A 16063-nucleotide genomic window follows, 5' to 3' on the forward strand; every position below is an offset into this window, starting at 1 on the left:
CTGCATGGTTTGGGACCTTTACCTTACAAAGGATATTACTTTACTAAAGTGAACTCAAAACGCTGCACTGAGATTTTTGTATAGACAAAAAAGCAGAGTTAGTTTTCTTCAACTATGAGAAATTAATTATTTTGAAACCTTGAAAGACAGATGAGTTAAACTTTGTCATAATGTTTTTAGTAAAATTCTGGGTGGTGATATTGACTTATTGATCAGGACCAATATCAATATACCAATATTGACATTGGTCCCATTCGCTACCTGGGACTTGTAATTTAGATGTTGCATACAAAGCTACATACATGAAAAATGATAGCGTACAGCCTGCTACACGGTGTTGGCTTTTCATAATTTAGTTTTAGACTAATTTTACTGCTCAGAGGATGAAATTTTTAATGTAATGTTACTTATCACAATTAGCCATCCCAAGACAAACAGTTTTAACTCATGATTCAACCTTTCGATCAATCAACCTTGCTTGCAACACAAAATAATAAAACCACTACATAATCATATGTAATATATATTATGTATATGGTATAATATACCAAAGATATAATTATACTACTACTATGTATATATTAGCAATGCATAAGACATTGCTAAAACAATGTTTTACAAAGCAAGCTAAAACAAAGCAATGCGTAAAACATTAAAAGTGACCAGAAGAATGGAACAATTTAGTTATAAAACAACTATTTATTTCTTTGTTATTTATTCGCAAATAATCATATTATTTTGTCTCATTCATTTACCCACACTCGTTTGACTATTAAATTACTATAAGCAGACCGACCAATGCGCAATATATCGAATTATTAATACTAGTTCACCGTTAGTTGCAGACTATTAATTAATTACAAACTATCAATAAATAATAATTCGTAGTACAACGAATGGTACTACCACCCTAAGGTGGTGATGATTTTATTAGACTCAAAGCATCTACCAAAACTTTGAGATTTTAAGCACACATCTTAGCGTTCTTGTGGCTCCGAACAGCCACCAGTAGTAATAGTAGCAATGGTAGTAATCGTTAAGAAAGCCAAGAAAGGAAAGGAGATAATAAATTGTTTTTATTTTACACTTCCACGATTTTCGTTCTGATTGATAGATGACTTTAATCAATAGTATGTTTTTCGATCAATGTTAAGTGAAAACACTATTATTGCATTACTTTTTACCATTTTTCTTACATTTTTTCTTCAACAATCAATGGAATGCACCATCTCCATTGTTATATTAGTTAGTCTTGTTTATGTATCTATTATTGGTTTCCCAGGCTAGGTTTCCGCCAGGGAGTCGCCATCTTGATATTATTTTTGAGTCACTTGTCTGATGCCAATAAAGCTGGACTTACATGCATCTTATTACTTAAATGATATAACATGGTGTCAGGACTTTGAACCACGCATTTGCCGTTTTTGTTATCTGCACTGTGAATTGACTTTATTTCGACGGAAATATTAAAGAAGATTGTGGCTAGTATCATATCGGAATGACGGAGGCCGATGCTGCACGCCCCCCGCCGTTGAGGATAAAAGTTGACACTCCTGGACATTTGGATTTTGTTAATGCCTCCACGCAGTGGACTGAGTGGTTAAAAAGGTTTCAGCGGTTTAGGAACATTGGTGGCTTAGCAGAACAGTCTAATGCAGTGCAGATCGATTCTTTGCTTTATATAATGGGTCCGGAAAGTGAGGATGTATATGCACAGCTGCAATTTACGGGAGATGAAGCGGACAGAACATTTAAAGCAGTAGTGGATGCCTTCACTGCTTACTTTCAGCCATGCAGAAATGTTCTCAATTACAGGACGCAGTTTTACAACCGTAAGCAGAGTGCTGATTAGTCGGCTGAAGAGTACATTCGCAGCGTTCACACTTTGGCAGTTAAGTGTCGATTTGATGCAGGATTGACACAAAATGATATGGTCAAGGACCGACTACTCTCTGGTATGTCTGATACTTCGCTTAGTTTCGAGCTACAGCTTGATGAAGACGTAACACTAGATGCTGTTATATCTAAGATGCGCGCTAAGGAGGCAATAGTGAAACAAATGCAACTCGAAACAAAAGTGGCTGCAGTTAAATTAACCGGTACTGCTAAGAGTAATCAGAAACAAACACGCATGATATGGGACTGCAAATATTGTGGAGGTTCTCATCCGCCACGTTCATGTCCAGCTTTTGGAAAGAAGTGCAACAAATGCTCCAAAGCTAATCACTTCGAACGTGTGTGTAAGCAGAGCAGAGCTCAGGCTGCCGAGGTAACCGCGAATGGTACAGCTAAAAGGGAAGACTCGGACTTCTTCATTCATACACCAAACTTACATGCCGATGCTGTTAGCAATGACACTAAAACCATTTATGTTGATAGGTTTGATTCTGCTATTATTACTCATGCTTTTAGTATCACTAATGAATGGTTGGAAGATCTTGTTGTGAATGGTCAGGTGTTAAAAGCAAAAATAGACACTGGTGCTCAGGCAAATGTTATCACATCTAATGAACTTCAACGGGTTGCCCCAAATTCTGTGATTAATCCTAGTCGCACGAGGTTGACTGCCTACTCGGGACATGTTCTGCCTGTTGTAGGTGTGAGTGAGATGGAGGTATCATACAAGGGACAAAAGCATTCTCTTAGCTTTCACATACTGAAAGGGGAACGAACAGCACATACTTTGATTGGATTGCCGTCCATAAAACAACTGGGCCTTCTCAGTGTCTCTGTGGTAGGTTCAGTAAATTCTGATACTGTAGGTAGTAAAGGTAAGTGTAGGATAGCCGGTCAGTTCCCAGATGTCTTTGAAAGCTTTAGTAAGTTGAACATTACACATAGTATTATACTCAAACCAAATGCAGAGCCATATTCTTGCCCACCAAGGTCGGTACCGCATGCACTCAAAGCCAAACTGAAATCTGAGTTAGAGCGATTGGTGTCATTGGGAATCATTGCTGAATGTAAAGAACCAAGTGAATGGGTCAATCAAATAGTGCCAGTCCTAAAACCTGATGGATCACTCCGCATATGTCTTGACCCACAACAGCTCAATGCAGTGACTATCAGAGACAGATATGTTTTACCAACTATCAGTGACATATACGCAAGGTTATCTGGCTCCATAATTTATACTACTTTGGACGCACAATCAGGATTTCACCAAATACCAATTGATGAACATTCCTCCAAACTAACAACATTCATGACACCTTTTGGTCGCTTTAGGTACCTATGTTTGCCATTTGGTCTCACATCCGCACCGGAGTTCTTTCATAGGGCTATGGTGGACATAGTAGGGGATATACCAGGGGTGGAAGTATACATTGATGATGTATTGATACATAGCACTACAGAAAAAGAGCATGATGAGAGACTTAAAGAAGTTCTCACTCGATTCCGAGCAGCTGGTTTGAAATTAAATGCAAAGAAATGTCAGTTTAGGGCTCAAAGTGTGAAATTCTTGGGTAATATTTTGTCCAAAGATGGCATCCGGCCATCTCCAGACAAAGTTCGAGCAATACAGAACGCTAAGACGCCCAGCAATAAGTCAAAAATTCGTTCATTTCTTGGTTTGGTGACGTACCTGGCTAAGTTTTGTCCAAATTTGTCACAGTGCACAAATCCCTTACGACAATTGGTTAAAGATGGGGTGGATTTTTGTTGGGAGTCTGCTCAGGAGCAAGCATTTCAAAAGGTGAAAAGTTTGGTCACAAACGCACCAGTATTGGCACTCTATGATCCTAAAGTTGATGTAACTGTGGATGTAGATGCAAGCTCGCATAGTTTAGGTGCAGTACTCATGCAAAAGGGACAGCCAATAGAATTTGCAGCACAATCGCTAACTTCGACACAATGTTTGTATGCTCAAGTGAAAAAAGAAATGCTAGCCATTCAGTTCGGGCTTACACGTTTCCATCAGTATGTATATGAGTGAGAAGTGATTGTTGAACCTGATCATCAGCCTTTAGTTAAAATTAGCAAGAAACCCCTCAGTGACTTAACACCCAGACTTCAACGAATGCGCATGCAAATTCAGCACTACCAATACCAAGTAGTACATGTACCAGGCAAGCAAATGTTTGTATCAGATTACCTCTCAAGGTCTTGCAAGGCAAAAACGCATGAAGTAGACTTGAATTTAGATGATCCTATGCCTCAAATCTGTGCGCTCAGAGTTCGTGATGCAACTGCTGTTGATGCTTACAAAGAAGCTACTGCTAGTGATGATACATTGAAAATAGTAATGCACTATACCAAGACAGGCTGGCCAAACCAGAAGCGATTGTGTCATGCATTGGCTAAACCTTACTGGAAATTTCAGAGTGAAATCAGTGAGTGCAATGATTTGCTGTTTTATGGTAGCCGGCTTGTGGTCCCTTATGAAAAGCAACAGGAGGTACTTGATCAGCTGCATGCTAGTCATTTGGGTATTACAAAAACGCAGCAGCGTGCAAGAGTAGCTGTGTTTTGGCCTGGCATGAACCAAAGAATAGAAGACAAGATCATTTCATGTAGCATATGCAAAGCTCATGAGAAGTCCCAGGTTAGTGCACCTCTCATACCCAGTGAAATTCCAGATTACCCTTGGCAAATCATAGGCAGTGATCTTTTCCAGTTTGATGGTGGCCACTACTTGCTGAATGTGGATTACTACTCCAAATGGGTAAATGTCACAAAATTGGGTGAGTTGTCAAGTAAAGTGCTAATAGAAGAATTCAAAAAACAGTTTGCAGATTATGGAAGGCCAAACATCATCCGATCAGATAATGGACCGCAGTACAGTTCATGTGAATTCCAACAATTTGTCAAGCGATATGCGATAGATCATGTAACTTCCTCACCTGGATATCCTAGATCAAACCGACAGGTCGAACGGTCAGTTCAGACTGTTAAACAGTTGATGATTAAAGCAAAGGAAGATGGAAAATGTTTTTGGAATTCCCTACAGCTTTGGCGCAATACCCCTCTAGCAGGAGACCTGCCATCATCTGCACAATTGTTGCAGGGTAGGTCATTGTTTGATGGCATTCCAGCACAAAAGCACTGCCTATTTCCTAGGGCCTATGATAGAAATCAGGTTAGAGCAAAGTTAGTGCAGAGACAATGTGCAATGAAAAACTATCATGATGTGAAAACAGTGCCGGAACGTGAGATACTAACAGAAGGGCAGCAGGTAAGATTTAAGTCTTTAAAGGGTAGCTGGGAGAAGGCAGTGGTGATAGGACACCATGACAGCAACAGGTCATACTCCATAAAGAATCCAGCAACAGGTATGGTCATAAGACGTAATAGAGAACAGTTAAAGCCTGATAATTCAATGCCTAGCTCTGTTACTTTAGTTCAGCCAAATTCATTAGAACCTAGTCAGGTAGGTAATCAGACCACAGAGACTAGCCCAAAAGTGATACCAACTCAAAACATTTCACAAAATCCTGTTCCCCTTCCAGTTGCTGGAGGGCCTAGTCCTGGTGATGCTACCTCTCCCACACCGCAACAGACCACTACCAGTGTGCGGACTCCAGTGCGATGCACCAGATTAGGCAGAACAATAAGGCTTCCTGTTAGGTATAGAGATGAGTGACATAAAAAAAAAAAAACATGGATTGTGTTTTATTTGCCAGAATTTCATGGCATTTTCCTAGATTGTTTCATAGTTTTTTTATAGATCGCTTTATCACTCATGGTACAGCATTTCCTTTTCAATTGTAATGCGTTATTATCTTCTCTTGCTTGCTCTCATAATACTCATTACTACATATACTATGCGACTACTCACAATCAACATTACTTGTAGCTGTTTGTGAACCTGAGCACCTGTGCTTTTATTGGTAACATTTTGGGTTTAATTTATGTTCACGAAAGAGAGATGTTATATTAGTTAGTCTTGTTTATGTATCTATTATTGGTTTCCCAGGCTAGGTTTCCGCCAGGGAGTCGCCATCTTGATATTATTTTTGAGTCACTTGTCTGATGCCAATAAAGCTGGACTTACATGCATCTTATTACTTAAATGATATAACATCCATAACTGTAGACGTAATCTCCGGGAAGTGTAGACGTAACCTCCAGGAAGTGTAGACGTAACCTCCAGGAAGTGTAGGCGAAACCTCGTGTAGCCGAATCCTCTTGTAGGCGTAATCTCTGTAATCCGACTGATCATTAACTCTTGACTTCTGTTTTTATTGAATACTAATATATTAATATATTATATGGTAATATGCTTACCTGGGACAACACCTAAACTAAACAGTCTGGCAAACAGCTGTGTTTCATATACATTTCATTCTTTGGCTTTTATAGAGATTTATTCATGTTTTCTGATGTTGTAAGTGGTATTGATAATGTACATCACGGCGTATAGACCACACGTGTAGCCCTAGTTATTTACATACATACTGGGAAGAGAATGAATAAGCATGTGACTTTATAGAGCACATTACATGTACTACTTACGGTGGTGGTAGAAATGATTATCACGACAAAGATGATAATAATAGGGTGATGGCAGCATTGAGGGTAGCGCTGCCAGGGATAATCCTTGCTAAAATCAGCTCTGTAGTAGTATATATACAGCTTTGTAGTAGTATATATACAGCTCTGTAGTAGCATATATACAGCTCTGTAATAGTATATATACAGATCTGCAGTAGTATTTATACAGCTTTGCCGTAGTATGCATAACTTTGCCATAGAAGTTTTGTATCGCTAGAAAAATTTACTATTATTATAAAACTCTTCAAAGTTATATTTTTTCTGAGGTGCCATTGTAAAGCATAAAAATTAGACCATAATATAAACATGAAGGGAAGTTTTGTAATAACACATCCTCAGAGGTCAGTCATAAGAATGTAACGGGTGTTAATATTCAGTTTGGTCAATATTTAAAAGTAATATGTAGCAGTTACTTGAAAAATCCGGCTTTTCTAAATTCAAAATTTTTATTTTCGGTAAATTAAAAAACGGTTCTGAGTCAATAACTGGTAGATTCATCACAAGCTGAACATATACAACATGGACAACTGTGTGTTTCAGTGTTCGTCTCGGTTGCAGGTGTCAGTAGTACTGGTGATAGAACTTGCTGACACAACTTAGTTACATTACAGGTGTCAGTAGTACTGGTGACAGAACTTGTTGACACAACCTAGTTACATTGCAGGTGTCAGTAGTACTGGTGATAGAACTTGCTGACACAACCTAGTTACATGGCAGGTGTCAGTGGTACTATTGATAGAACTTGCTGACACAACCTAGTTACATGGCAGGTGTCAGCGGTACTGGTGATAGAACTTGCTGACACAACCTAGTTACATGGCAGGTGTCAGTGTTATTGGTGATAGAACTTGCTGACACAACCTAGTTACATTGCAGGTATCAGTAGTACTGGTGATAGAACTTGCTGACACTACCTAGTTACATGGCAGGTGTCGACACTAACAAGTCTCTCTGTAAATAGTAAGACAAGAACAGCGTGTTCTGCGGTGCCAATTGTTGTGTTGTAATAAGGAAGTGAGGCTTACACTGCCCTATTACTTTTAGCTAAAACTTCTGGGGTTATATTAAGTGATGTCAGCATCTCATATAACAGGACACCTAATTTAAAACAGTAGGGAGCAAGTGCTAGCATGGCATTGAAAAACTCCTAAGAAAAAATATATATTATCAGAAAGCAGGCAAGCTAGCAAGGCCATAGCATAGCATTCGGCGTGCTAAAACACATTTTTAAGAGCATTTTGAAGGCAGCTGATCAGAGACAGCAAATGTTGTAGGCAAAGTGTCTTATGTCCTTTTAATAATACTTTGGATAGTGAGAACGCGGTGATGACCTATTTCCGAAATAACGTGATGAGGCAATCCTCGGATAATCTCTTGTTTGATAGGAAGTAGGAGCATATTCTGGTGGCAGGGTGTAGGCAGGCCTAGCGAAGCCCTGATTCTGATAGTATTCAAATTCTTTCTTGGGTCCCTTGCCATCCATCTGTAAACACGTTTCAAATACATGTATATTTTTGTACACAAAAAAGCCTTCAAGTATGTGTCCTTCAAGTATGTGTCCTTTAAGTATGTGTCCTTCAAGTATGTGTCCTTCAAGTATGTGTCCTTCAAGTATGTGTCCTTCAAGTATGTGCCCTCCAAGTATGTGTCATAATGAAGCTGTACTGATGATATACGTTATTAAGAGATATACGTTGCTTGTCATCTCAGTTCAGCGTTTTCCATTATGGTAAAATAAAAAAATGTGATAAAATTTTAGTTGAAAGTTTGAAGTTTACTAAAATACAGACTAAAACTTCCTTCAAGTATGTGTTTAGTAAGCTATATTCATTAAATTAGATTCAGCGTTTATGTTAAACGCTTGTCTTGAAGGTAAAAACTCTCCACAGTACGTTCTGCACGCAATACTTTGTAATGTTACATTTTCCTGCAAATCATAACCACAAAATGCACTAAATTTATTGTAGGTAACTATAGTTACTTAGGTTAACATACCGTTTTTTCACTATTTTGTAATGGTGATCTTGATGAATTTTACCAGGAGGCCGTTGCATTAGATAATTACTATGGGTTTCTATACTATGTAAAATATTTTCTCCTAATGACGCCAACACTGAAACAATCTAAAATCTTATGATTGCATAAAAAATAATTTTCATTGTAATCGTAGCAAAACAGACTATATTTAGCCATTACTCTCTAATGATTTCCCATTTACCTTTAAATACCTTTAAATTTTTATTTTTCCTTCTAATTTATTTCAACGAAATACTTCTTTCATGTTATTAAATTTAACAGCAACAGTTGTTTGAAAACCTTTACAGTTGTTTTATTTTTTCTCGTAATTCATTTGAACTGCATAAAACACTTTTCTCATGATATGAAGTTTAAAAGTTAGAATGATAAATGTTGTGTATATGCTAAATACAAAAAAATTTTCTGTTCAAAGGCTTATTTATTACCCGAGCAACGCCGGGCATTCAGTAGTACATATATGTGTATATATACATGTGTATATGTATATATTTATATACTAGTTGAGTGTCCCGCGTTGCGTAGGTAATTACAAGGTTTTTGCACAGAAATTTTATTTTTAATCAACAGATACAACATTAACCACTCTAACTTTTAAATGCATGTGTTTATTATTTCTATGTGTGTTATGAGTTTAATAAGTCTGTGCTACATCTATACATATCTTAAAGTTTGTGTGTATGTCCTTCTGTATGTCCGGCTATAGCTATTAAAATCTTAAAATGAAGAATCCGTAGCGCAGAAGATTTGATCTCGGGCCCTCCGTTCCCCAGTTCAACTAATCCCTTACCAATTGAGTCGCTCGAGAACTTGGATAACTCAAACTGAACGAGACCGAGCGAAAGTCTTTGAGTTATCAGAGTGTTCAAGTTATCAGAGCACTGTCACAAGTGCATGTATTTATCATTAGATACATGTACATATACAAACTATATTTAAATCAAAAGCATAGATTGCTTTTTGCAAGTTAAATAGCCTCATGTAAAATTTTAAAAAATTTCATCAGAAATTATAGATATGTTTTTATCACTTTAGATTTGTTTGTTGTTTTAGGTGATGTGGCTGCCAGGACGTTCTCCGGTTAAAATTGGCAAAACCTGATCGCAGTTAAAACGCTAAGAAAAAAAAACATCTTCTTTTCCTGAGCATTATAACCAATATAAAGATCAATTTTGCCAATTTCACTCTAAGTTTATTCGAAGGTTACCTCACTTTTCCTTGCTTTCAAAAGGTCATCGCAAAGTGGATGTTTGGTAAAATTTGATGTTTTTGCAAACCTTTAGAAAAGTCATTAACGAAAATATTTTGTTGATAATGGTAATTACGTCGCCTAAAAACTAAAAGTTGATGTTTACCTCTATGGCTTGGAATAAAGTGTTATTCTAAAGTGATAACAACCGTCTCGGTAGCCGTTGGGCAAAAAACTGTTTGAAATAATGATGTTAAGTTCGAGTTATCTAAAGCAATTTATCATTGCTTGGGAATGGACCAAACAAATCTTTTCAAGTTACCAAGTTCCAAGTTCAAGATATGTTTGAGCTATCTGAGGGCGAGTTATCCAAGTTAGATTGTATGTCGTTATATGAGTGCAAATACGCTACCGCTCTCCATTACGGCGCAACGTTATGGAGAGCGGTAGCGTAATTTTATGTGTGCTCAATCATGAGAGCAAGTAGTTAGCTCTTATTAGTAAGCTTACTCAAATTAACCATTGGCAATGTGCCAGGCTAATAGCAAGTGGCAGGCAACTACATTACCTCTCATTGTTTATAAGCTGATTTTTAATACTCGTGCAACGCTGGAAATTCCGCTAGTATACCTGTATTTATAGCATTTTGGAAAAGTCTGGGCGCGTATTTTTCTTTTAGTAGTTCAAGTGTGCTAACTGAAGTGTGCTATTTTAACCAATCACCATTAAAGATTGGCAGATGTAGTATGTATGTGCACAACTATTCCATAGTAGTGGTTGCGTGGGCGTAGTATGTATGTGCACAACTATTCCATAGTAGTGGTTGCGTGGGCGTAGTGGTTAGCATGCCTGTCTGCGAAACCAGGGCATAGCTAAAGTTTCAGAGCGAAGCGGTTTTTTGCTTTTATAACTTTATTGCTATAACTTGACATCCAACTAACAAACAAAAACTTAGGTTTTAATATGTGTACTAGCCAAATGCTCAGCATTGCACAAGTATTAAAAAACAGCTTATAAACAGTGGAAGGTAATTTAGTTGCTATTGGCTAATTTGAGTAAGCTAGTATAAGTTTTGTAAGCTAGTATTTATAAGTTTTGCTAAAATTACTAACAAAAGTCGTAAGAGCAAGCTTTAGTGACGTTACGCGAAACACAGTATGTATATTTTAACCCAGATAATGATTATCTGCCCAATGAAACCTATGCAGCCTAATGGATTAGCCATTTGCCTTGTGAACAGAGGTTCCGATAGGGGAGGTTCCGATAGCAAATCCTCTTTGATACGGATTTATCATTGCTGGATTTTAATTGCTATAACTGGACACAGGGTTTAGCAAAAGGTCAAAAAACAAACACTGAAATTTATACAGATACATGTACATACATCTACATACATGTATATACATATACATTTATATATAAATTGTTTCAAATGAAAAAAACAAATATATATGTATATACATGTACGTACATGTATCTCTATAAATTTCAGTGTTTGTTTTTTGACACTATATATATATAGTGTATATAGCATCAAAGCCTATGCAGCCTCCATGGCCACTTCAGATAAGTAGCTAGCTGAATTTCAGTCGGCTGCTCTGACAATGGAACTTCGCCCTGATGATGAGGAAATTGACTGGCACATGAAACCCCTTCATGGTGCTTACCACCGACAAGTATCTGAGGTTGGCGATCTTCACCAGACATATATGTAGCAAAACAAAGAAAACCTAACGGCCAATACAGAGTCGCTACTCATGGCAGCCCAGGAGCAAGTGCTCCCAACAAGGCAACTCCAAACAAAAATCTATCACACTAGTGACGATCCTAGATGCAGATTGTGCAAAGATGCGCCTGAGACCATCCAACACATCATCAGTGGATGCAAGCAGCTAGCAGGAAACGAATACACTGAGCGGCATAATCATGTCGCAGGTGTTGTGTATAGAAGTCTATGTGATGAATATGGCCTTAATAAACCACAACACTGGTGGGAAGCTCCTGGTAAGGTCAATGAAAATGAATGCGCCAAGATCCTCTGGGACTTCTACATCCGGACTGACAAGCATGTCCTAGCAAACCAACCAGATATAGTTGTGGTGGACAAGGAGAACAAGAGAGCTACTCTAATAATTATAGCAGTACCCAATGACTACAATATAGCCAGCAAAGAAAAAGTAGAGAAATATTTCCCTCTTGGAGAATAGATTGAAAAATGCTGAGATGTAAGAACAACTGTAATTCCAGTAGTCATTGGGGCACTGGGCGCAATAACACCGGCACATAAAATGTGGCTTGCCCAGATACCGACAGCAATGAACTCAGGTGAGTTGCAGAAAAGTGCGCTATTGGGAACAGCTAAGATCTTGAGGCGAGTGCTCAAACTCCCACGTCTCTGGTAGGAGACCTGAGTTAGAGCAGAAAGTACCACCCATAAGGGTTAACCGGGGTGAGGAAGCAATTTATATACAGTGAAACTCGGATAACTCAAACTTCAAGGGACCGAGCAAAAGTGTTCGAATTATCAAAGTGTTCAAGTTATCAGAGCACTGTCACAAGTCCATGTATTTACTTATTTATTAGTAGATACATGAACATATACAAACTATAATATAAATCAAAAGCACAAATGGCTTGTTTCAAATTACATGCTTCTAATGTAAAGTTTAAAACGTTTTTATAAGTTTTAAACGTTTTTTGAGGGGATGTTATTGCCAGGACGTTTTTTAGATTGACATTGGCAAAACTTGATCGTTGCTGAAATGCTCAAAAGAAAAGACATCTTTTTCTTTTGAGCGTTTTACCCACGATCAATTTTGACGATTTTTCTTGAAGTTTATGCAAAGATTAACTTACTTTACCTGGCATTCGTTAAGAGCAACACTCCGAGGCAGTTCAATTAAAAGTTTTACGAGGTTTTACGGTACATTGTATATCACTAACGTTTTTTGAATGGATACTTATTGAATGTACACACGTATTCTGTGTTTAGGTCAAACGATGAATAGTTTTTTTAGCTAAGACAACGTATACGTTTAATTACAACAATTTTTAAGACGTTTTAAACATTCAACATTCCGACATTGATTCAACACGGAATCCACGTCGGAAAACTATTCATCACGGGCTAGCCGGGTCACGCACTCAAGGATTTTCGCCACGCAAATACAAAACAAAAACAACATGCTGTTTTTGTTTTGTATGTGCGTGGCGAAAATCCTTGCGCCCGTGACTCGGCTAGCCCGTGCTATTCATCGTATAGCAGTATAAATCAAATTTCACCAAACCTTTAGAACAGTCGTTGACAAAAATATTTTGCCGATTGAGGTAGTAACGACGCTTATGAATTACGAAAAGTTGAGGTTTACCTCTATGGTTTGGAATAAAGTGATTTTCTAAAGCGATAGCAACCGTTTCGGTAGCCGTTGGGCAAAAAACAGTTCGAATTAACAGTGTTGAGTTCGAGTTATATAGAGCCATTTATCATTACGTGGGAACGGACCAAGCAAATCCACTCGAGTTAACCATGTGTTCGCTAATCCGAGGGCGAGTTATCCATGTTTCATTGTATATATATAAATCTATACATGTATATATATATATACATCTATATATATATTTCTCAAAGTATGTCCATGTGTCGTATGTCTGTCTGCATTCCGGCTATAGCTATTATTAGAATAACTGCAGCTGGACAATAATGCTGACGCAATGTCATGGCGTACCATCATTAGAAGCTTACTAACTAGGTTAGTGGAATTTTCCATTGACAATGTGCCAGGCCACTTGGCAATGGCCTGCTACTTGCTGGAGAGTTGCCTGCCAGCAAGTGGTAAGCAAATCTCATCACTTCTCATTGTTTATAAGCTGATTTTTAATACCCAGGCAACGCCGGAAGGCACAGCTAGTACTTATATATATATGCAATGTATATATATTTACAGGGTAAATGTCATTAGTAGTACTTGCATAGTAAAGGTCACTAGTAGTACCTACAGAGTAGATGTCATTGGTAATACTTACAGAGTAAATATCACTAACAGTACTTACAGAGTAAATGTCACTAGTAGTACTTACAGAGCATGTTGCAGCAATGGCAACACCAAGCAGCACAATGATGATGATAAGAGAGATAGCCCAGCAGACAAGTTTGCCGATCATCAAGCCACTCAACCTGCATATAACCAAAACACATACAGTGGCTAATCGTTGTACAGTCTCTAGTATTTGTAGCGACATAAACAGTAGCTAGTTACTGGCTACTAACTACAGGCATCGCAATGCTCTACTCCAAATTATCCCATGTTTTCTTTACAAATGCTTTTTACTCTTGACCAAAGAATTTAAGCCTTTTGCACAAAAATTAGATAGCGTTGTATAGGGTTAGATCTGCCTTCAACCCTTTCACCATGCTGATTATGTAAGTTTGACCTGCATACCATTCGTAACGATTGGTGTAATAGCCAGTTCTACCAAACACATATCCTTCGTAGACTATGAAGGCCATGGAAGATAGGAATGAAAGTGACACCAAGGCTGTCATGGCTACATACTAAAATAGAAATCATAAATTGACTGTTTTACAAATTGTTTGTTATTGAAATACAAACTAACAATTGAAGTAGGTCAAGAAGTGTTAAAAAGATTCTTTGTGTTGACTTGTTGCTTTGGCTTACAGGAAAAAATGAGAGTTAAAGACAGAATGAATGCTGATTGTACTGACTGCTGAATGCTGAATGCTGACTCAAAAATGCTTTTACTTTATGCTATATTTAAACCATTTCTGTCTACCATTTCTGGGCTACCACCCGAATTCTTCCTGCCATAGCAATTGGCGATAGCATAACAAAAGGCAAAGCGCAAAAAGGTCTTAAATATTTAGTAGGAAGGCACTTACAATATATCCCAGTTGTGCTGATATTGAAATTATATTAAAATTATAAGTTAAATTATATTCAAACAAAGTGTAAATTTAATATGACATGGGTGGGGTTTAAAGATATTTTTTCATGACCTCTGACCTTTGTTGTCGGTTATACTCACTAAACACGCCTGTTGAATCACCACAGCGGGTATCTTGTAACCTTATGCTGCATCATTTGATAAGTTAGTCATTGGACCAACACCAGCCTATCTCTTTTTCCGCACCTTGAAAAAGCTGAAAACTAGTGGTAAATATACTTACGACTCCTCTGTGCCGGCTCATTGCAGCGGCGAAGGTAACCCATATTGCAGGGGTTATGAACTGCAACACACATGATGATGAAATGTAAGACAATTTCATCATACATACATTTGAGCTTTATACAATTTCAGCAAGCAACTGTCGAAGCAAGCAAAGTCCAATTCTCCAACTATCTTATGGATTACTTTATAAATGAGTGATTCAGCCAAGGAGAGTCTAAAACATTTGCAGTTATGTTGGTTATATGCTGTTACATGCATGTAGGCTGTCAATTCATGCATCCCTTGAGCAAAACTCCATTACGGCAACTTACCAGAGCTATGCATACTAACTCAATGGACGAGTTGAGTTGCACATATATTCCCATCCATACATTGACCAAGGCTGTCAGACACAGTTGGGCAATGACTAAAAGCGTACACAAGACATGTTTGACTACAAATGCAAAACTCAAGCTTACGTCAAAAGCAATCTGTTAACCCTAATAGAACACATGGATGATTGTCAAGGAAGGAAGGTGATTTCTTCACTGAAAATGCAACTTGTAATAACATGATTGAAGGCAATAGAAATGTTTCAGTTTTATTTATGTAGGAAACACCATGAAGCACCCTACTCATGCAATCATACACATGACATGAGATTATTTGTATTAATATAATACAAACGCACCTAGCAGACACACCTAGCAGGCACCCCAGCAGACACATCTAGCAGACCCCCAAGCAGACACACCTAGCAGGCACGCTGAGCAGACAACACTAGTAAGTACACCCAGTAAACATACCTAGTGAGCACACCCAGTAAGCATACCTAGTAAGCCCAATCAACAGAAACGCTTATTGGAAGCTAAACTACACAGAGTGCTCACTCACCAAATATAAAAAGAAACACAGCCAGTATGACGGCCGTGTTCTTGATCCAAACTTTTCTCATAGCCATTTTGTCCAACAAGATTTGTGCCTACTGCTACTCCCTGACCTAAATGCTAGTGCGGGTGAAAGTCCCACAAAGTTATTAGTGGAAGCTCAATAGCAGCTTGAATGCCTATATAAACGTAATGGCATTGAGTAAATAACTGGAACCACGAAATAGGATCATAATACAATAGCATAGGATCATAATACAATAGCATGAATGGTTTATGAGAAACCAAAAGG

General features: G+C 37.9%; 1 protein-coding gene across 1 annotated transcript; it reads right to left on the bottom strand.

Moving 5' to 3' along the window:
* Positions 1–7640: 7640 nt before the first annotated feature.
* LOC137391240 (uncharacterized) lies at positions 7641–15917 on the bottom strand. The gene is made up of 6 exons (XM_068077654.1): positions 15779–15917; positions 15217–15311; positions 14904–14963; positions 14158–14270; positions 13796–13892; positions 7641–7978 (listed from the first exon to the last, which is right to left on the bottom strand). The coding sequence occupies exons 1-6, from the start codon at positions 15843–15845 to the stop codon at positions 7790–7792; spliced, it is 621 nt and encodes a 206-aa protein (XP_067933755.1). The 5' UTR covers positions 15846–15917; the 3' UTR covers positions 7641–7789.
* Positions 15918–16063: the final 146 nt, after the last annotated feature.

Source organism: Watersipora subatra, chromosome 3 (assembly GCF_963576615.1).
Source record: "Watersipora subatra chromosome 3, tzWatSuba1.1, whole genome shotgun sequence".
In the NCBI taxonomy this organism is placed as follows: Eukaryota; Metazoa; Bryozoa; class Gymnolaemata; order Cheilostomatida; family Watersiporidae; genus Watersipora; species Watersipora subatra.

What these genes read in the sequence shown, in the direction of transcription:
- LOC137391240 (XM_068077654.1), bottom strand. Translation starts at nt 15,845, where the DNA reads ATGGCTATGAGAAAAGTTTGGATCAAGAACACGGCCGTCATACTGGCT. An exon ending in AGTTAGTATGCATAGCTCTG is followed by an intron (nt 14,964 to 15,216) that starts GTAAGTTGCCGT and finishes TGTGTGTTGCAG; the next exon opens with TTCATAACCCCTGCAATATG. An exon ending in TACACCAATCGTTACGAATG is followed by an intron (nt 13,893 to 14,157) that starts GTATGCAGGTCA and finishes GGTTATATGCAG; the next exon opens with GTTGAGTGGCTTGATGATCG.